Below are 23,556 nucleotides of genomic sequence, written 5' to 3'. Positions count from 1 at the left end.
TTAAAAGCTTGTTTTTTGGGGGAGGGTGTTTGTCTCTAAGGATGTGAGAGAGAAAAATGCTTGCTGATTAGCATCACTTGTGACTGTGTAACATCTCTGGGTGGATGGCTTTATCTAAAGGGCTTTTTCACACTGATGATCCCCAGTGGGCGTTAGTAGGGGTGGGAAAAAAATCTATTAACTTGTGTATCGCAAATTCTTTTTTTTTAAGATTTTGAAATCTATTTTTTAATGCCAGAATCAATATATTTGCTTCATTTGAGTCTATGTGGAGGTAGAAGGAAGTTACCGCTTTTATGGTTGTAGTCAGAGTAATGTGATGTCATATCTGTTCTGCATCATTCAAAATATGGTGTTAACAAAGGCAAATATATATACAAAATACATATATAGAAATAAGATTGATTGGATTATATTCACCAGAAGTATAAAACATTACATGTCCCTTATGAATTAAAAAGAAATTACCACTAATTTGTTAGAGAAATATCTTTAGTCTTGATTTTTTCGGTTGCTGGACATTTTTTTTATAAATAATGCCTGACAATGACTGATGTATTTGACTTCAGGACATCTCTGACTACATACATGCTGAAAATAAAACATTTTTACTGTATTAATTAAGAGAGTTTCCAAAGTAAAAGTCCCTAGAAGTGTATGATTCAACTTTTTACCATGGTCTAGTGTTAAAAAAGTTATTAAAAATCGCAATAAATCGTAGTATTGAATCGCGATACTTATCGTAATACTTATCGAATGGGTACCCAAGTATCGTGATAGTATTGAATCGGGAGATGGGTGAATCGTCCTAGCCCTAGCGCCTATGACAGTTTAAGTGCCTTTACTGTACCCACTGAACTTAACAACACTGTTGCCATTTTTTCTGGCTTTTAAATCCTGAGTAGAAAGTGGACACAAAACACGGACTGCTCCCCAGATGTGGAGGGCTGCGTTTGGCTTGCGCTGTGCGGTAAACACTGACACATGCTGCAAATAAGGAAACAGCTTCTCTTTTTTTTTTTTCAACATCAGATGCTATTGTTTGCTGGTGTGCGTGCTCTGGTGCCCACTCTGTGGGGTGACTAACAAGCTTTAGACATTGGTGGTGGACTTCAAATAGGAGGAAGCTCATTAGAGACCCCCTCAAAACCATCCCTCAGGCCTGAGTTGGTTTTATGAGACACGGTCTGAACTCTCTGCCCTCTCTGCTGTGTGAGGAGGGGTTTCAGTATGTATAATAGCAGAGGATTAGGGTACTGACATCATCAGTATCGGCTCAAATAACTACTTTTTGGAGAGTGTGAATCATTGGTTGCTGAGACTCCAACCCTGCATGAATGTCTTGCTCTCTTGTAAATCGCCAGAGGGTGTTGGAGTAGTCTTTTAAGTCATGTCAAATCGGACAGGCAGGAAGTTAATGTACAGTGAGTAACACAACAGAATACACTGAGCACTATGGTTGAACAGAGCTTTATATATAGAGCTTTTATATCATATGGCCACAGAGGATGTCAAATATTAGCGACTTATTTGTGGTTGAAGCTGTTTTATATCTACATCTACATATCTACATATCTACATAGGGAGCGGGTCCTCTTCACGTAGTCCGCCATGTTGCACCACCATGTTTCTACAGAACAGACAAACCAAACATTGGCTCTAGAGAGAGCCTGTCGCGTTTTTATGTTACCTGAAGGCCACCGTGGTTCTCCGACACGCTTGTGGAACTTGAGCAGCAGAGTGCAGTACCGCCAGCTGCCATCTGACTTCCGCTGCTCCTAAAGTAGTGTCATTATGGTGAGGATGACCTCTGAGCGAGGCGACCAGCGTTACAATAGTTTGCAGACGGCGGTTCACATTATTGCAGTTTTGGAAAGCGAGGGGTACTGTAATGGAAAATATACTTGCTTATGTGACATGTTGACCTTGTTCTTCTGTAATGGACACTTAGCTTCACTTCACTTTTATCATGTATGTGTATTTTTGTTTTCACACCTGTCTTGCAGACGGGACTAGACTAGTTTCTGTGCACCTGAGTGTTCTTAAAAACGTACGTCTCACTTCTGTAAGCTAAGTAACCGCATCCTGCACTGATAAAATAGAAGCCTCACTGTTATTTGGGTTGTTGGCTCCAAGAACAGACTGGCAAACTGCATATGCTCTGTGTGTTTTGCTGAACAACCATTGACTGCAAGAATAAATAAGACAAAGACATTTATTGTTCCAGTATCTTTATTGACAGTTCTCATCTATCAAGGTATCAGGAACATTTCCGACACAGTACTCAGTCGGTTGTAATCTGCAACCATACCACTAGATGCCGAAACATACACACCGCACCATTAACCAGCTGTGTGTTGATAATGTAGGAATAAATAACACACTAGTGGCTGTGAGGCTGTATTTGAGCACGGTGGTGCTTTGAGCTAAATGCTAATGTCAGTGTGCTAACATGCTCACAAAGACAATGCTAATATGGAGCCATGGGGAGACTGTGGCTTAGGGGGTAGAGCAAGTCGTCCTTTAAATACAAGGTTGGTGGTTCGATCCCTGGCTACCCCTGTTTGCATGTCGAAGTGTCCTTGAGCGAGATACTGAACCCCAAGTTTCTCCCTGGGCGCTATACCGCAGCTTACTGCACCTAATGCTTAGGATGGGTTAAATGCAGAGGCTGAATTTCATGTATGCATATGACGATGGAAATAAAGCTTTCATTTTTTTAACATGCTGTTGCTTAGCAGGTATGTTTACTATGTTAACCATCTTAGTTTAATGAGTGGTGGACAGACCAACCAACTGACATCCCTACATGCATGCTGCGTGGCTGAAAACATTTGCACTGAACATTTAAAAACATCCTCATTGAACATTATCTGGGGCGTTGCCGAACTGGCCAATATCAACATCATGTCTGCAGATAGGGTTGGTCGTGTTAAACTGGAAAGAAAACGTATGGTAAAGCTGATGGAATTGTTCCATTTGATCAAGAATGAGAAACACATTTTGGGCACTGTGTTGTAGGGTCACGAGTTTTACAGTAATAAAGACAGATAACTGCAGCGTTGGCTCATAAAGTCAACTCCTAAGGCATTTATTGCTGATCCGGGCAGATGATGTCACGTCATGGCTAGAGCATGTAGGATGGTGCTCTCTGAGACATTATAGGTGGCTGCAGTCTGAAGGCCAATGCCTGTATGGTTGCCAGTTTGAATCTGGGACATCTGGGTCTGGGTTTGGAAAATTTTGGTTTTTAGTGAGACATACTATTCTCAATTTATATCCTAAAATAAAGTAGAGGTGGTACAATACTCACTGGACATCATAGGGGTGAGGGGCAGCAACACAACAACCAGTAATAGGACTAAAAGGTTGCAACCAAAAAAATGTAGAGGTTGGTTTTCTCTTCAGGTCCCAGCAGCAAACAGGTGTTAAACTGTGACTTTAATACACACTAGACAGTAATAACTAATAGGATACAGATGCTGGAGTAGATGGGAGAGTGCTAACACAGATGATGGTCAGGAAGGAGGACAAACAGGGTCAAAGACACAATATACAAAACCAAAAGAATGAAACCTAATGAAACAAGGGTGTTGATTGAAAAAACATGAACAATTCCAAACCCATGGCAAATAAAAGATAAACAAATGATGTGTTGATTGACTACAATATGGGAACATTTGGGCCATAGCCACACCCTGCCACCCGCAGTTAACAACATATTTCCCTGTGTTGTGGTGTATGCTATACGGGACACAGAACACTAATTAACTGATTTCTCCACTACTGTAACCTAAATAAAGTCACACAGAAACTAACCTAAAAGTATACAGCCATGCTGCACTCAATGCACAATGGTGCATTCGCGCGATGTTGCGAGAATCGCGGGATCACATATCACACGAAAATCCATCTTGTCAGGCTTCACGTAATGCGTTTGTGTCCGGCAAGCCAGTGCACGAACCAATCAGCATCCTGTGAGGAGCTCCTGGCAGCTACGGGCGTGGTTTACGTGTGTGAGACGACACGGAGAGGCGAAATTCTAAACAACAATGGGGGCTCTTGAAGAGGTTAGCGTAGATGCCGTATTAGCATCAGAGTAGCTCTTCATGGAAAGAAGAACAAAAAGCGGCACTAAAGGCTTTTCTCCATGGAAAAGTTGTTTTCGCTCTTCTCCTGACTGGCTTCAGCAAGTGTTTGATTGACAGATGATGGTTCATCCAATCACCTGCCAAGTACTTTTTGAAAGTGCCTGCCCTTTTCCAAACAACCAATGATGGCTTTTCAGATGGTTCTGTGAAACAGACCATCTGGCGGGTCTGGTTAATGCTAACATGATGATGTTCAGCAGGTATAATGCTAACCATCTTAGTTTAGTGTGTTAGCATGCTAGCATTTGATAATTAGCGCTAAGCTCAAAGTACAGCTGAGGCTGATGGGAATGTCATAAGTTTCTCGTCTGTAATGGACAAATTAAAATTTTGACCTGATGATGGCACTAGAGGGAAAGTCAAAGGATCACTAAAGTTACTCTTTGTCTGGGAACAATAAATGTTTGTACAAAATATAATGGCAATTCAAACAATAGTTGTCTAGATATCAGTTACAAGGGCTGGGATGATTCACCTATCTCCCGATTTGATACTATCACGATACTTTGGTGCCGATTCGATATTTATTGCCATTTCTAAGTATTGCAATTCGATATTATGATTAATTGTGATTTGTGTTAACTTTAACACTAGACCATGGGAAAAAGTTGAATCATACACTTCTAGGGACTTTTAATTTGGAAAATATCTAAAATGAATGCATTGAGATGTTTTATTTTCAGCATGTATGTACTCAGAGATGTCCTGAAGTCAAATATATCAGTCATTGAGAGGCATTATTTATAAAAAAATGTTCCCAGCAACCCAAAAATCAAAGAATAAAGACATTTCCCTCACAAATTAGTGGTATTTTCTTTTTAATTTATAAGAGAGATGTAATGTTTTATACTTCTGGTGAATACAATCCAATCAATCTTATTTCCATATAAGTATTTTGTATATAATTCCGTTTTTTAAGACCTTATTTTGAAAAACGGATGTAGTCACTCGTCCGCTAACTTTGCCAAGTCCCTCGCTAGCTCTCCCGTCAGCTTTGTTCTCTTTATACATCCATGGTCAGCTCCATCGGGGCCGTTTGAATGCATTTCACATAAATGTCAGTATATTGGTGCTCTACAGTTGTAGCGTTGAATGGATATGAAGTTATGTTACTCAGACTACCACAATAAAAGCGGTAACTTCCTTCAACCTCTGTATAGACTCAAATGAAGCAAATATATCGATTCTGGCATTAAAAAAACATTGTGATACATAGGTGAATCGATTTTTTTCCCACCCCTATTCATTACCAGGTGGCTCAACTGACTCACTCAACATAGCAGTCCCAAGAGCCACACGGCTAGCTTGGCTAAAAATGTGCATACGTCCAAAATCTAACAGCCAGTGGCTGACGGTAGTTCCCCACCCAGAACACCAAACACATGACGCCTGCAATAATTCAGGACTTTTGGGAATATAAGTTTTGATGAGATTTGCGTGTTGGTAAATTTAGCGGTCAAATTATGATACTGTAAGCCTTAAAATAGTGACTGTGGTGATTTGGTGTATACCTTTAAGCCCTATATACTGCTCCATATGTACCAACGAGGATGTATATTTGCTGATTCAGAGCGGGCGGGCCTTAGCTTGCTGTTTTATATGCAACACAGAGCCAGAGGAATGGTTTGGGTGTGTTCATAAGGAATTCACCTTTGGGCCAAATGCTAATGTTTACCTCTTGATGATGACTGCATCTTATTTATGTTGATTGGGCACAAATTAGAAGGGATTCTGGCACAGTATTGCTATCACTGTTGAATTTATGGATCATACTCCTCATTGTCCTACTTGGTGTTACTGCAGTATCATAGGTACACTATAATAATCTTTTTGTGGTAGGCCCAGGCCAAATCACAGTCATTTCCATCTTGTCTTTATTACTCCGAACACTAATCACGGCTGCAAATGTTGTTATTGACGTAGTCACCGGTTGGGTGTTTGGTCATGCTGCCTGAATTCTGGCAAGTCAGCGGAAAAACCAAACTGCAGCTGCAGTCCATAAATATTTTGGATATGTCTCGCAGTGGAATACGTTCTAGCTGTGGAATGACACCCGCTCTGTGTTTTGTCATTTTGTCTCTTGCAGCGTGCCGGCCTGGTGTTGGAAGAAATGTATTGTTAAATGATCCTCATGCTGTCTGAAGTCCCCCAGGGACAAAAGCAAGACAATAGGTTTTTAAAGGGAATGAATACCACTCTAACTCATCCAGAACCCCTAGAAATATGTGATACATATGACTCTGACTCTACAGAAGAAAATGCATGACAAAGTACGTTTTTGGTGGTCAGATTAAGTTAGAAAAATCTATCTTTTGACACACATCTCACATGCCTTTCCACCAGCTACTTACCAAATCGTTTTTTTCCAAACAATTCTTCCCGGTTTTGGAACAGACGTGCAGCATTAGCTCAGCAATCACGCAGTAAAGACTTTGACTTCTGCGATGGCTGTAAAAGTAGGTTAGTGGTTTTAAACAAACAAATCCTTGTGCCCAGTCAGTTAAATTGGAGCACCGTCATTGGCTGCAGGCTGGGGTGGTGTGGCGAGGCCCAGCTGGAATTGCAGACAGCCTCCTTAGTGCAGTTTTTTTGATTTTCCTCCTTCGACACTTTGAACCGTGAGAACGAAGCTGAGAGCCGCTAAGGCTTCAGACCGACGGAGCTTTTTCCCACATGCCGTCATCCCGTTGCCCTCTGGGAGAGAACTGCTTCCTGGGTAGTTAAAAGGGGACTTGGTTGAGAAATTAAATAAGGCTTGAAACAAAACACGCTTCAGCTGTAATATCCTTTGCTACATTTACAGGGTTGCAGGCTTAGTCAACAATTCCCTGACTTTCAAAATGTCCGCTTTAGGGCCCTTAGACACACACACAATCAGCTTTATTTGAAACATCAACTGTTTTCTCATTTGAAGGCACCTTAAAGCCTTAAAGTATTAATTAATATGCTTGGACACATGGGGGCAGCAGAAGAAGCACACAGTGATATATTGTGGATGCATCACCTTAAGTTGATATGAATTGTTGTTGCCCATTCACACCCAACCAACCAGTATCCCTTTGGAGTCGTGTCTCCGGCCATCTGACACATGGAAGTTCAATATTCTATCTCCTATTTAGCTCTGTCTAGGATTACACCAACTCCTGAGAAAATCTGTATCGGTTGAATTCTCCTTCAAGTTCACCAGCTAGTTACTAACTTTGTCCGTCTGTCTGTTGGTGCTGGACAAGTAGCTTACAGTAAGGTTTTTTTTCAAGCTTTATCACCAGCAACTTAGTCTGTCGGTGCACCACTTTGGTCCAGATATCTTAACAATATCTCCACAACTAACCTGTAGCATATTGTTTTTAGTACCAACAAGTGAATGTAAGCAGGTAAAATGTATTCATTGTGAGCATGTTAAGTACAGCCTCACAGAGCCACTCTAGCATGGGTAATGGGTGCTACAGGAATGAGTCATAAAACCCGGAAATGAGTTAGCATTTTAACACTTCCGGTACCCTTATCTTGAAATCAGTGGGTTTTTGAATTGTTTTTTAGTTAGATGCCTGAAATAAGGTCTGTGGTTAACACAAGCCTAAAAGAATTTAACGTTTTGTTCTATGACATAACATGCATCGATCATTTTGAAGCCTTAATGTGTCTTAAAAAAGGCGGTTGCTAACAAGTGGCTAAACGAGACTACTAAACATCATTCCACCGACTCGTCCGCCATTACAGCCTTGTTGTGTATACTCGCGCTCATGCGACCATTGTGTAGTTTGTTTACAGTCTAATGTTAGCTTTTTACTTCTGGCAATTGCATTCACACTTCAAAAATCATAAAAGTGCTGTTCATTTGTGAAGATTATCTTGCTGAACAAATCTTTAAAGTATCATCAATTTGTGTTTGCCACAGAGTTTATTTTCTGCAAGAATCCAAAACCTAATGGAAAAATCCCATTGGCTTGTTGTTGAGGGAACCAGGGTGATGATTCCTGGTTGGCCCACAAAAATACGTCATCCCTGGATCACTCTATTAACTGCATGTCCTCCAGATCTGGCGAGGACGCTAGGGGACCCGCTGCTCCACTAAACTGGCCGCTTCCCGCTGGTGACGTACCCTAACATGGAATGCACTTCATTATTCCCTGGTTCTCTGCTCGCCGTTTCAAACAGGAAAAAACATGGCGGCCTGCTCGTAAACTTTATGTTATTGCGTTAAACAGTCCACTAAAACTTACTTCTGAAAACATTTTAAGCTTGAAATAGGCTATGCCACCGCTAAATCTCGTTTCATTTTAGAACTAGATCGCCTAGTTTTACAGCTTGGTCCTAGTTTCGTGAACCAGGCACCCTGCGCTGGATTGGCTCATTTGCATAAAGTTGAGATTTTTTTTACTTTATTAAAATAGTCCAAACTCGCCGCAGCACTCCCACCATGCACTGCACACATCCATCTTCTACTCTCAATAGGAAATGAATAGAAAGCGTTGAGACGCCCTCGGAAATGTACCGTTATTCTTAGACTCTTCACGTCAAGAAAAGCCCTCTGAGGCAATATTGTGATTTGTGATATTGAGCTATATAAATAAAGTTGACTTGACAAGTACAGAACCATTATGTGATAATGCAATGCAACTTTTAAATCAATCTTCACTTAAACTGTATTACATTGCAATGATAACGTAACACTGGAAAGCATTAATTCAGACTTGGCATTCACCGTGATGGAACATTAAGATGCGATTCACAGCACAGTTCAAGAATGCGTCAAGAGTCGGCTAATTGATTTACATCCTGTATGGAAACAAATAGAAACCAGTGAACGACTGGAAAATTAGAAAAACTGCATCGCCGCTATTTTAAAATGGTCAGCATAAATGTAGAGTACACATTACTTGTACTGTAGTTACAAGTACTGTTTCCTGTTCTGTCTCTGTCTCTGTCTCTGTCTCTCTGTCTAACCTCTCTGAACTCTACTGTATGCTCTCCTCAACCCACACACACACATACACCATCTGATTCATCGCAGAACTAACAGTTGCAAAATCATCCAGTCAGCAGAAAAAGGCATTATTATAGATGACTGAAGATGTTTTTATTCTCAGACCCTTAGCAAATTCCTGTCTCCTCTTGACACGGTCTGTTTAGCATCGCTGAACAGTAATGATGCGTATTACCTCCCTATATACCTACAGCTCTTTGGAAACAGTATCACTGCCCTGAATGTTAAATGTACTGAATGTAGCGGCAGAGGGACTTAAGTATCCAAACTGTGTGTAATAATTTAGGCCCAAACCTGGGTTTTGGTTTCCTTTAGGATCGTCTTTGCCAGTTACAAGAGCTATGTAGATGCTAATTTGAGCAACAGGTGCCTGGGTGATTGAGTTGATTGGTTGATTAACCACAGCTGAATGGCTGTCAATTAAGCAAAACCCAAAACCCAACCTGAAATAAACCTCCTTAATGTCTTATTAATGAAACTGTTTTTACCAACTATTGTGGATAGTTTTAAATTTTGTTTGGCATTTTACTATCTGGATTAAGATAAATCTACACAGACAAGGCCAACATCTGTCAGTGATTCCAAAGAAATTACAATCCACAACCTCAGCTCAGTCGATGGTAAGCTTTTTTCATATTCTTATTAGAGAGTTGGCAGTAGAAAGAGAACAGTAAGGAGGTGGAGAGATATGCAACAGTGGTCCCCAGCCGGACTTGAACCAGGGACACTGTGGTTCATGGTCAGTGCCTTAAGACCCTGAGGCCACACGGGCACCCCAGCTTTGTGTATAGTGAATAAGTGAAGTCAGATAAAATATGTTAACCACACAGTGATTTAATCAGTTGTTTACACCTTGCTTTGGTTGTCTGGTGGTGTTGATGCTTCAGGCTGTTTTGTATGCCAGCTGTGTTGGCTGAAGCACACTGAAGCGGGTCAGAGAGAATCTTGGCCTAAGTTATCATCAAATCATCGGCATGTTTCCTCTGGCAGACAAGTTTGCGTTAGAGCCAACAGATTTTTCACATTATCTCACTCCCAGGCAGATGAATTTACTGTACGATAAGGCTCTTCATCTTCCCCTTGCTCTCTCCTTCCTTTTCTTTTGCTTCTTTTTCTCTCAGCCCTCAGATGGCGCGCGGCCAGACACATGCTCTTCATCTTGCTCCGAGAAATCTGTCTGATCAAGAAAACACTGTCGCTCGGCTTTGACGATTTGCTATGACATAACTTCAAACTGCTGTCGGGGCTTGATCACTTTGTCAGCCAAACTGAAACGCCCCTCACCTCTCGAAACCTTTGTTTTCCGTGTCCAAACCCCAAACCGCTGAACTCGAGGGCTCAACTCGGACCATTAAAATTAGATCAAAGGATTTAGGGGGGAGAAAAGAGGCACCGCATAAAATAGTTTCATCAAGAATCATAGAATGAAATGGCCCACTTCCTTTCCCAAAGCTGTTTGGACAGGTGAGTGAAACTGCAAGCTAGGCCTCGGTCCCACGACTGCAGCCACCTCAGACAATTGGGCTGTTCCAATGCAAACAAGAGCCATTGTGGTTCGGAAATAAAGATAAGCAGCTGAAAACCAAAGGCGTGAGTCCTTAGATTCACCCTGATGTTAAATAAATACTCAAAAATGATCCCCACACCTCTACGTGACTATTAGCTGCAGAAAAGTTTCACCAGACTTTCTTCTTCTTCTTCTTCTTCCCCTCCTCCTCTTCCTCCTCCTCTGTTGCTGTAATGGAACAATTTACAAAAGAAATTGGCTCCTGCCGCTCCTTCAGGTCAGAGGCCGCCCGTGTGTGTATGTGTGTGTAAGCAATCCTCGTGTGACTTTTTCTGTTTGCGCTGCACATTTTGTTGAACATCCAAGCTAAACATCTCTCCTCCTCCACCTCAAGCTTTTTATATTTTGGGAGGATTTTGTTGAGCTTGTAAGGTCTTGTCCTCTTTCTTTGCTCAGTCAGCCTTGATGTGGGGGGAACAAGTCATCAGATCAACAATAACTCTGAGAAAATGCTTAGGTGGGATGTTTAGTTGATCTGTCCAGACTAGACAAGTGAAAACACTGAAACTTACATTACAATACTGTGCATGCTTTTATTGTGTTTGGAGTAAGGGTCTAGATATTACGTACCAGCATGGGTGGCCCGAGTGAGCCTGAAGCTCCAGCTTGGGCAGAGGTGCAATGCTCTTCTCATTCTGCAAGATTCTTGGTGTTTTTAGAAACTTGTTTTCCTTTTTAGCAGCTCGTCGCCTTCTGAGCAATCAATCTGTTTGTTTTTCTTGGATTTTAAGTCGATGATGTTTGAGTATGAGCTGGCTCTAGTTTTAGCTACTGTTGCTCGTGTTGATTCTCCTTGAAATTCTTGCAGCAGCAGAGATTTTGTTTGGTAGGCTATGAGTTTTGAATGGCAATAAGTTCAGCATCTGCAAAAGTAATCGCTGATCAACAACACTATCAACCTCTTGCAGATATTCAGCCCGTTCGCACGAAAAGGCGTATGAATGCCACGATAATGCCCAAGGCATTTAACGTGCAATACAAACACCTTCTTGCTTTTGGCGTGTCATTTGTACGCCATGTAGTCAAATGTAAACGCATCTGCATAAATATGCCACGCTCAGAGCCAGTGATGTAGAATAAAAAGCAAGAAAGACCACTTATGGAGGGGAGGTGGATGGGTTCAACAAACACTCGACTTTTAACCGGATTGGTGTTCCAGACCTGTGTTTTGTTTTGTAAGTTAGTGACATTTGTCACATGTTTTTTAGTGACTTTTGTGACGTGTTGTTACGTTGTTTCCGTATGTCTTTTATACTTATTTTAAGCCCAACCATGACCTTTTTGCTAAACCCAACTAAGTGGTTTTGTTGCCTCAAACTGAGGATGTAGTTTTATTGTGTGGCATACAAATGACATGCGAAATGCGGCGTAAAAATGATGTGCGAAAATGCGTCGTCATGACAAGTGGAATGTCTGTGTGATGACTGTGCTATTTATACGCCTTCCTGTGAGATTAGGTTGAGATATTAAATGAGCTGTGCCACAGTAAAAAGCTTTTTTTGTTGCCTCTTTAAGGTGGAAAATTGGGGACTAGAAGATTACGAACACACAGTATTCTTCTAACGTTGTCCAATCTACCAAAAGAGTATTTAGATTCTGGCAGGATAAAGAGCCTTGAATGACTGAGGCATGATGGGAAAGTCCCTGGTATCCCCTGGCTGTGTCAACCTGCCCAAATAATTACCCCTCCGCTTCCAAGCAATAACACAAAAACACCATAGGGTATAACCTCCGAGACACTCAATTGCAAGGCAAATAACATTAGTCACAATTCATTTCCAACTCAAGTTTTGGCCGCGTAGCAGGTGCTGTTTTCCAAAGACTAAGGCTGCGTCGGTTCCTCTTTCTTCAAATATCCAAATAACCAAAATACATTGTACAGAAAATAAACGTTGTTGCTAGTTATCTCATTTACTGAACAAATGTTATCTCATCAGCCCATAAGCCAGAAATACTTCATTGTGTTTATTATGTCTAGACGTGATTCACGAATAGGTATATTTTGTGTGGTGGGAACTGATACAACTAAAAGATGAGCTGGGGTAACAGAGTCAGTGTTTAGTCTGGTTCCCATTAACTCCCATGCACACTGTTTCAAAATAACGATTTCTTGCGGTCAACAATGACCTAAAAAACAAAGACATGTTGGCTTTTACAGAAGTAAAGACTCCTCGGAGGACTGCATGTCAATGGACACTCTCCAATAAATTGAAATCCAGCTAATCCCTGAGGATCAAAAAATGGTGTTGACCTTCCGTCCCACACAGAGAAACAGCCACACATCAATGCTGGCCAGTTCCAGTGTGTCTAATCCTGTTGCATCAGTTAGTCAGCACCTAGAATAACATTCAGTGGGCCGTGCACTGTATTCTAAGTAAGCCTCATCCTCTAAACAGGCCTCTAGTTTGACCACAGTCAATTAGCTCATTTCCCTTGTGTCATCTCTCTGGCCGACTCGTTAGCTAACGGATGACCCGCTGACTGGTCACATCATGCCGGAAGCCCTCTCCCTTAATGCTCACACTTAATAAAATTGCTACAAACACACACATACACACAGTCTGCCCAGAGGAAATGAAGGTAGCTCCTTAGGGAGTGTTTTTTTTTTATAATAGTCCAGTTTTATGGAGGTTCCCCTGGGGAGACCAGGACCTATTTCCTCAGCCTTCAGGGGCTCATTCAGGATACAGGAGGGTGCTAAATTACACACCAGACCACGCCACCAGCCTCTTTTATCTCAAAAGGCCCCTAATTTACAGCGCAGGCTAATCGTTTTAAGTTATTCCCCCAGTAGTGTTTGTGATACATAAATGGGATGGTCAATGTTCTTTATGAAATTTAAGTTTAATTTCCTTCCCTCCAAGGTTTAGTAACAGCGGCTGATAGTAACTATGGAATAACGTAATATTTTCTTCTATCAAATAAACAAAAACAGGATGATCCATGGTTCTTTATGAAATTTAGATTTGATTTCCTTCCCTCCAGGTTTAGTAACAGATAAAGGATCTACTAGCTATCTATCGTTTGCAAGCGAGACAGCTAAAAAGCATTCCAGTTGCTGATAGCAAATGGAATAAAGTAATATTCCTTCTATTAAAAACAAACAAAAAATAATACTTTTTGTTACAAATAATTGCGACAGATAGTAAAGTTACTGTGACAAGTTAAACAGTTGTGTTTTGCCCAGAATACATACCGCAGCTTGTTCTTGTTTTGGAGCAGATGATTTTACCCCCTGTCGTTTTTGGCTAACAAAGCTGTAATTTTTCTTGTTTGACTGCTCTACCATATGGAGGTTAGTGTGTGTCTGATAGATAGCTTAAGTCTTGATATTTTTGACTGAGTTCTAGCTGAACTAATCATTTGAAACTCAGATATATGAAGAAATTATATTTTACAAATGCTACAGTCATTTCAGCTATCTGTTATCTTAGATTAAGGGTAAATGTGTTTCACAGTTTTTTTGCTTGCTGTATTTTGATTAGCATTGAGCTACTTTAAAGCTATTCTTTGCTTACTCTTGTTCTTATTGTTATGTTTTCAACCACTGTATGGGCATTCATGACAGCTGAACACAACTCATGATTTTTTTTTCTTGTCTTAGGTCTGGCAGTGTGAAGAATCACTGGGAGGAAATCTACTACTTTGTGGAGAATTTAGCTGAGAAATTCAAAAGGTAAGAGACACTTAAGAAACACGTACGTAAACATACTTGCTAACACAATTAACCCATGAAATATACAGGAAAAAAAAGTGGAATTACATAGGTGGATTGTAACATTTGAAAAGTTTGGAAAGGTTTCACAACTAACGTAACAGCCTTGTTGCATCTGTACTCGACTTCCTGGAGCCCCGAGATGTAGATCACTAAAGAGAAACACACATTTTACGCAGCAGTCACCCCGGTAAAGTAAAATAAATATCTGTCCCTACTCCCTACAGCGACAGCTGGTCATATGCTAAGTCGCTCAGCATGCGGGCTGATGTTTCTGTCTCTGCAGTAGCTGAGCTGATGTCTGGTGTCAGTGGGGTCACCGGCAGTGACTACAGGCTGGAAGGTCTCTATGTGAACGAGCAGCTTGGGTTTTACAGCCTCTTAAGACTTAGAGGAGGGCAAAGAAGGACGGATGCTTTCAACGGACAAGGCTGACGAAAAACCATCATAACTCTACAGCTTTAAGTGGCTCAACTCAGATCTTTTTCCCCTAAATGTTACTCACATTAGATCTGACATTTTATAATGAGTGTGAATGATAAAAAAAAGCTCCATAGGACTATTATACAGGTCTTGAAATGAGAAAAACAAATAGAAATTAGTCCTCTTGAAAAACATTTTTTTTTTTTTAAATCTTGCAGTATTCATCACGAAAACTTTCCCAGAGGCATGATTGTCCCTAATTGACAAAACTGAAGCAGACTATAAAGTGCATTCATCCAGTGTAGCCTCTTTATGTGATAGAAAACAGGATAATTGGCTGTTAGGGGTACATGTCATAAAGGTTTATGTCATTATCTATAATTTCTTGCATCCTTTTTTAGTTTTTAAGCATAAGCCATATTGATTCCACCTGTTAAACATGCAAACCAATCTTTTTCAGTGAGCATTATACTCAACCTGCTGGTTTTAATGAAACATCTGCAAACCTAGGGACGGGCAAATTAGCTCAAGCTATAAATGCTGTGGTGTGTGGCATCGGTTTATGCTACATACTTGTCCCTATACAAATAAACATTAAAATATGTACTCATGCTACTGTGTACTGTAAGTTGTCAGCATGTTGTTGCAACCAGCGTCCCTTTGGATTCTGATAGCGACTGACAATAGATTTCACAGTAAGCTAATGGGCAAAACACTCAATATTATCATACATGATCCCTTTTATTCATCACTGTTACATGATGTCAGATCAGCAGTAATCATTTAGAGTGTCATCCTGTATTTATTCTGTAGCTATTAAAGCAAATGAAGATACTGTAGATATGACCGCATCCTCTCGTGGCTAGAATATGAACAGTATTTCAACACAATACAGGAGTGCAGTGTAAAATGCTAAATTTCAACTGCTGGCCTTCAGCTAGTGGGTGGTTTTGTTTTGTCCGTACTGCTCGAAGGCCACAACAACACCTGGTGGTTAAGCCATAGCAGAGAACCAACCCTCCTCAGAGTTTCTGTTTCAAACAAGAATGTTTCAAACAGCGCAAATCTGCATTCAATTACATTTCTCTCACAAACAATACAACACATTTTTTAGCTGTGCATGTGTGCATGTTTACATGACTATAATTCCTTTCTAAATATAAAATGTCACCAACAAACACAAATAACAACCTTTTCCCCACATCTGAGGGTTCAGTGACGTAGTTTGGATACCGGCATTTGAGACATTGTCACGCAAAGGGGGTTCAAATCCTGCAACACCGGCACATGTCCGTGCACGGCGTCACGTGGTTTCTTAGCGTGTTGGGCTGCATTTCTAGAAGCGATTCATATACAGCCCGTTGGAGTGACCTCAAAGGGAGTGAAGCCGTTTGTCCATAATGATATATTCTTTGTTTAAATGAAAAGGACTCCTGATTTGTTTGTCTGGCATGAAAGCAAAGCACAAGATGGGTGACCGCCAGTTATTTTATGTTTTTGAGGAAAACAATGTGTTGCTTTGGCAGTGTAACTGTACACTGTCACATTGTTTCTGATTAATCTCAGATGATGTAGAAATGTTTTTGCATGTTGTGCAAGGTGGGAAATCTCCTATCAGCAGCCAAATGCTGTGGAATTTTGTCTCTGGCACGTATCATCAGTAATTGGTTCATCTGTGGGGATTTTCTACTGCACTGCCAACAGCGTGGGCCGCTGACTGACCGGTGTGATGATGATTTTTTTTTCTCTGTTCCAGTCCCATGCTGAGGATGTCCTTCATAACATTCTCCTCCAGAGCATCCACCATCATGAAACTGACGGAAAACAGGTAAATAAAGTTATGTTTGATACAGCCTGTTGATTAACGTAATTAATTAAAGAGGACCTATTATGCTCACTTTCAGAAGCAAACTTGTATTTTGGGTTTCTACTAGAACATTTTTACATGCTTTAATCTTCAAAAAACGCCTTACTTTACTCATACCGGCTGTGCTGCAGCACCTCTTTTCATCCACCCTCTGTCTGAAATGCTCAGTTTACCCCTCCAAAAAGTCCAGTCTGCTCTGATTGGTTAGCTGGCCCACTCTGTTGTGATTGGTCAACTGAACGAAACGTTTCGGACTCCGTTCCAGCTCCACTCTAACTAGCTTTGTTTGAGGGCGTGCCAAACTAGCCACTAGGCAGGTATTATGCAAATATGTTTCTTGGTGACATCACCACGTTACGGAAGAAAAGGCGGGACTTCAAGCAAGGCATTTCAGGCAGTTCAGGAGTTTCTGTGGGGGAGAGTAACTCCCTTTGGCATGGACGTTGGGCTTTTTTTTTTTTTTAACTTTGCAGACCTTTTACATACACTATATAACACACTAAAGGAAAGGGGAAAAAACACAAAAGTATAATAGGTCCTCTTTAACTGCAACCGACTAGGCTAAGCTGAATTTGTGTCATGAATAAATGTTTTTCTAGCACTGATTGCTCTTACACAAGAGGAACAATCAGCCATAAAGTAAATTCAAACTGTTCCACCAGAGTGAAAGCAGATGCTCTCTGAAGTGACATGAAGCTGAAAATTGGCCCGTGTCACCGTGTGAATGTTGTTGCATATTGTTGTGTTATTTCGCGTGAGAGAGTATCACAGAAACTGTGTCTCTCCACTTCCAACAGAAGTGTCTCCAGCTTGCATTAAAATGAACAGAATCGGGTAAAAACTTTTGCTAAGGATTGAGGCATATAAATGTACAAAATTGACAGCGACCATAGTGCCAGTTGAGAAGGGAAAAAAGAGAAAAAATTGCAGGCAGATGGATTAGTTTCCACAGTGGCAGAGATGGAGCATAGGACAAAACTGCAGCTTAAATGTCTCCTTATCGAAACAACTCGTCTCTGTTTCTTCTCTGCAGAGTGGACATCAGAAAGGGGCTGAACGCTCTGAAAAGAGAGATTCCTGGTGGAGACACATTCATGCACCTTGGGTTGCAGAGGGTAAGAGCAACTCAGAGTGCATTGAACTACTAGTTTTAGATATGAAACTTTGGTATTTCCTGACTTCCTGACCATGAAACATGTCTTCTTATTTAAAGGCAAACGAGCAGATATACCAGGAGAACTTTGGTACGCATCAAAAGACTTCTGAATACCTACTTCAAGATAAGTTATGAGTTATGTTGAGGTTACAGCACGTCTGTATGCTTCTTCCAGGCACGGCCAGCGTGATTATTGCACTGACAGACGGAGAGCTGCAAGAACATCAGCTCATCACTGCGCAGCAAGAGGTAGCAACTCCGTTATATGCAGCTCTGGAGATAGATAATACTTTCATTGCTTGAGTGCCAGTTTTCTGGAACTTATTCAGTTTATTGCTTGTGTCTTCCAACAGGCAGAAAGAGCCAGGTCTCTTGGCGCTATTGTGTACTGCGTTGGTGTCAAAGACTTCAATGAGACACAGGTAATGCCAATGTAATAAATCTGTAGCAGTTTTATCTCCTAAATGTTTTATATCTGGTTTGAAATAAAGACAATCCAGCCTTTGGGAAATGCTGTTACCTCCATGTTGTGTGTTCAGTGGCCCCTGTGCAATTTGGCTAACCCATAATTTTAAAATTTCCTGAAAACCAATCCAAGTGATTTTTTTTAACCCTGAGCTGCATCTTAGGATGCCAGCACACAATGCTGGACTGGAGAAATATCTGTAACTTGAATAATACTCAACAACTAGCTTCAACATGATGATGAGGAAGAGGATGATTCAGGTTCCTGTATTTAATGTGTTTAAAAGATATTTGAGCTTCAGCACCCAGACGTGGTCTCCCTCAAGTTTAGTAAAAGCTCCAATTGATTGATTGTAAATGGAGCCATTACCCGACTGCGGATAATGTGCGATCGTTACTGCGATTCCCTGGTTTTACAGTGTGTGTGAGTGTGTACAGACTCATTTTACAGATCTTAATAATCTATAATCGGTCTACAATGTCTGAAATTGTGTCACATTAGTGCATTTGAGGCCAATTTGGGCTCGTTATGAAATATCAAATATCAGTGTCAACCACCTCAAAATGTTGGAGGTGTCTACCTAAACACACAAAATCATTTTATCACACAATATCACTGAATAAGCCAAAGAACATGCCATAACATAATCATAAATCCAAAAGCAGTGTTTTTATGTGAGGGGGGAAAAAAAGAAAGAAAAGAAATAACAGCAATGAGAAACAGACGAAATATTATTATTATTATTAATAATAATAATAATAATAATAATAATAATAATAATAATAATAATAATAATAATGGTAAGCAAGTGAGTGGAAAATATATTGGAATTTATTAAAATAATAGTAATCATCACCATAAAAAAGGAAATGTGTATTATTATAATAAAATAAATAAGAACAAATGAATAGGTAGATGAAGGCTGATTTCTAGACAGTAATAGAAGGAGGGGCTATAGAGTATGTCATCATAGTTCCCCTTATTGCGCTTAATAATAAAAACATACTTTCCCACGGGCCAAATAGGAGAGAAGAATAAGAAAACAGTGTAAAAGAAAGCAAAACATGATCAGGTCAAAAAAATATATATATGGTCGATGCATTGGCATTTAAAAATTTATTTTAGTTCCAATGGTGACAGCACTCATTCCATTTTCTCCATCTATTATTGACTATGTATATTATCCTTTCCATAGTATGTACTTGGTTGATCAGATCTCTCCATGTCTGTGTTTGTGGCTTGCGTGTGATTGCTTTCAGTGGCGTAGTTCTAAAGATTCTTGCCAAGTATTTGTCTTGTTCTTCTACTTTATATAACGGGCTCATACAGAGTTGATTTTTTAGTAATCGTTTTGTGAATTATTTGCTTTAGTTACTTTAACTCTTCTTCTCTTTCTCCTCCATCCACACCTCCGTCTCTACCTCTCTCCCTCTGTAGCTGGCTACCATTGCCGACACCATCGAGCACGTGTTTCCTGTGCTGGGCGGCTTCCACGCCCTCCGGGGAGTCATTGATTCGGTAAATAAACTGTTCTCTGTGCGGGGAAGCATTCCTGTAGCTACAGCTCACAAACAGCGAACGTCCACCGACATTCATGTATTTATCTTGAGTCTGTCCTGCATTAGGTTGGCATCAAAACTGACTTTAGCAAACACCCTGGTAATGAATACACAGAAAACCTCATCAGCTATCCAGTCACTGCGTTGGTTTGCACAATGCAACTCTGATTTATAGCTAAAACTGTCACGGTTTTAATCAGAGATTCAAGTCAGACAGACCATGCGCACTATTTTTTTTACCCACCCCAGGCTGAACTGTAAGTCTTTGTGTACACTGGGCTCATTCACATATTTAGAGAGTACAGTACATGCATGGTAAGACAAGCTAATATTTTCACCAGTCTGTTTGTTAGAGTAAAGGCCTTTACACACCGGGGGATTGACGAATAAACAACACAAAAAATGCAAAATACTCGCCTGCGGATACTATACGTCTAGGGCTTTTATTGTGAAAGGTTCTGGATCTGGTCTGCGCTGCCTTTGTCAAGGTTGAAAGGAGTAATAAAGTTTGCCGTCCTGGTTCGGACCAAGGAGGGTGGAAAGAGGAGATGTCACGCGTCATCAATGTGTCATATCTTTGGGGTAAAACACATGCGTAGTAAAATCTGCTCTGCACTCGCTGAAATTGAGCCAATCGCAAAGCACGACCGCAGCTCCAGTTACACTGCACATATGTTACTCATACCCCATACCCTGTGTCCCCAGTGTCCCAGCCTCTTTCAATAGGCCTTGGTTCGGACTAAAGAAACTCTGTTATTGTTTCTATATAATATAAGCCCAACTCAACCCGTTCCGCACAACGTGATTGGTTGATACCTTTAGGCGTGGTGCGAAAGCTCAGAAAATCTACCTCGTTCCGGAAAAAAATCGGAGCTTCTTCGTTCCGTAATATTCATGTTCTGTGTGAAAGTATTCAGGACAGAAACAACAGTTCGCAAAAATAAATTGACTCGCTTTTAAAAAAAAGAAAAGAAAACGCCCCCGTGTGTAAAGTCCTTAAAGTGCTTATTCTGTCATATAATCCTCCAATAAGCCCCTCCCCCCGTAGCTACTGTTGCTACGCCTGTCGAGCTTCCCAATGTCGCATCACAAATATGCAGTTTACAATGATAATGTCACAGATTGTCCTCCTGGAGTATACTGATGTGACCGTTGCATGGCAAGAGGTGGAGCGTTTTCAAAAGTGAGACGCACAATGATACAGTATGATTAAGGAAATGACTTAATACTTAGCGAGCCCTAGAACATTTTTATTGAGCTCTCGACTGCAGATTTTTTTTTCAATAACACTGAAATTTGACAAACCTGCCTGTTACAAAGAGGCCAGCATCAGTATACGTGTAGAAACATTTTTTTTTCCTTGTTTCCCCTCCAGATCATCAAGAAATCCTGTATTGAGATTTTGGCAGCTGAGCCCTCCAGTGCGTGTGCAGGAGGTGGGGAGCTACAAACACTCACACTTGCAGACACACACACACACACACACACAATTAAATGGGTCTCTCCTGAGTCATCTACACCAGTGCCAGCCTCCCATCATTTCTTGAACTGTGTTAATTTCATTACTGGGTGCTTCGTCTCAGCTTCTCTCACTTCAGTAATGACAATCCCAGACTGAAAAGCTACCATATAAGGGCATCCAAGGCACTTACAGGAAATCTATTAGGACGGGACACCACAGTGGGACTAACATTATAGGGCCTCATTAAAAGGATTGGCTGTGAGAGAGTGACAGCGGTGATATTGGCGAAATGCAAAGTGGACAACAACCTTTAGTGTCCCGCCAAGAGAAAGATTATGACAGTTAAAGCAACATTAAATGGACATTAAAAGGAACAAATTAACAGATGAAAGTTGGCAAAAGCAGAGGGACTTTTACAGCTTCTCACATCTGCTTTTGTCTTTTATCAAGCAGTGAATTACTTTCACCCTTCATGAGAATTATTTCATTTGAAACTAAATAGTTGTGGCTGGCCTGCTGCTACAGTGTGAGAGTGCTGTACTCTGCGGGGTCGGTCTCATCTTCATATATTTATAGCTGAGTGTTTTCCCTGTGTTACGGGAAATATTAGTTTATTTATTAGTTACTTGTAACTCAGCTGTTGGGGTGGAAAAGCTGACTCTGCTGTATTTTTGTCTTTTCTTCATTCAGATTCCCTCTGCCCTATTAGAAGCATGACTTACTAATTTGCCTGTTCAGTGGCCAAAACTACTCAGTCAGCAAGTTGGACTGTGTCTCTGTTTCTTTTGAATATTATACAGCATGCTATATATGTTTACATAACAGTAACAATAACAACAAATATATATTAGAAAAAGGGGGACATATAAATATATGTATATACATTAACTGTACATGTATTCATACATATTTAAATTTAAGTAAAAATATATAAACATAATAAATGGATGAAACACTGCACATTTTAGTGCCATTTTTTGTTGGACCAAGTCATTGTTTTGTAAGTCTCAAGTACAGTAAGTCTCAAGTCTTTGCAAGTCCCAAGTCAAGACAGACAAGTCCCAAGTCCTAACTTTGAGTTTTGAGTCCTAACCAAGTCAAAATAATGCTGTTTTAACAACAGAGTATTAATATATTAAATTTTAAAAAATCGTGAATGCTTTTTAAAATTTGTATATATTTATTAAAACAACTGTGACTGAACTTAATCATAAAAAAGATCTGGGGAATTAAGTGTTGACTTGGGAGTGAATACCGTTAACGTCAGTTGATTCAAGAAAATGAAGTGATTCGTGGCAAACTTCATAAATAACATACTTTTTAATCTTTGGGCTTGGGAGAAGGTATCAAGTATTTTCAAGTCAAAAGGCTCAAGTCCAAGTGAAGTCACGGGTCACTGGTGTTAAAGTCCAAGCGGAGTTGCAAATCTTTATTTTGTCAGTTATGTTTTCACATGAACCGCGCTACTACCGTTCTTAGATTTGAGGACTGAGGTCCATATTCCCACATATCTTGGTGCTGTTTTATTTTGGTGACTCAGTTCAAATGTTATTGTCCTCACACTGACAAATAATCGGAATTAATGGAGGAAATTCATTCATTCAGAGTTTAAATACTGCTCTTCTAACCATCCTGGTTGTGAAATGTAACTGTGCGTTCATGAAAATGAGCATCTTGTACAATACATAAAACATAAAATCTAATTTTGCTTGCCAAAGAGTGTTAAAAAAATGTCAATGTGTGTGACCAGAGTCTTTCCAAGTGGTGGTGAGAGGAAACGGTTTTCTCCACGCCAGGAACATCAACCAGGTGCTCTGCAGCTTCAAAATCAACGACACCATTACAGTCAGTGAGTACGCCTCCACTTTTAATGCAAACCCAACCTGTCTGTAACGAGGTTTAGATCAGTCTCTGTTTGGGTCGTTTTTCAGTCTCTTTGTATGAACCTGTGTATTCCTCTTTGGAAAGTGTTGAAGAAACCTCATCATACATCTTGTCTTTGCCTCCTAGATGAAAAGCCGGCTGTCGTAGAAAATACATATTTGCTGTGTCCAGCTCCTGTCATCAATGAAGTTGGGAAGTAGGTGCCTCTTTTTTTTATATGATTTCACATTCATCTTTGATCACATCCTTTGCCCTCAAACACAGAGAACCACATGTATGCATACACGTGTGTACGTGCACAGACCATAAGAAGCCTGCC

The 23,556-nt window shown here is 40.5% G+C and overlaps 1 protein-coding gene across 1 annotated transcript in view; it reads left to right on the top strand.

Moving 5' to 3' along the window:
* The window catches only part of antxr1c (ANTXR cell adhesion molecule 1c), a 48,999-nt gene that overhangs the window by 2,841 nt on the left and 22,602 nt on the right, over positions 1-23,556 (top strand). Inside the window, exons 2-11 of the mRNA XM_037754604.1 lie at positions 14,310-14,381; positions 16,600-16,671; positions 17,744-17,825; positions 17,924-17,954; positions 18,042-18,115; positions 18,220-18,288; positions 19,770-19,850; positions 21,267-21,327; positions 23,104-23,202; positions 23,364-23,433. Of these exons, the coding sequence (XP_037610532.1) occupies positions 14,310-14,381; positions 16,600-16,671; positions 17,744-17,825; positions 17,924-17,954; positions 18,042-18,115; positions 18,220-18,288; positions 19,770-19,850; positions 21,267-21,327; positions 23,104-23,202; positions 23,364-23,433 (711 nt within the window). The remainder of the gene's footprint in view (positions 1-14,309; positions 14,382-16,599; positions 16,672-17,743; positions 17,826-17,923; positions 17,955-18,041; positions 18,116-18,219; positions 18,289-19,769; positions 19,851-21,266; positions 21,328-23,103; positions 23,203-23,363; positions 23,434-23,556) is intronic.

Source organism: Sebastes umbrosus, chromosome 20 (genome assembly GCF_015220745.1).
Source record: "Sebastes umbrosus isolate fSebUmb1 chromosome 20, fSebUmb1.pri, whole genome shotgun sequence".
Classification (NCBI taxonomy): Eukaryota; Metazoa; Chordata; class Actinopteri; order Perciformes; family Sebastidae; genus Sebastes; species Sebastes umbrosus.
This window is presented reverse-complemented; position numbering and strand designations above follow the sequence as displayed.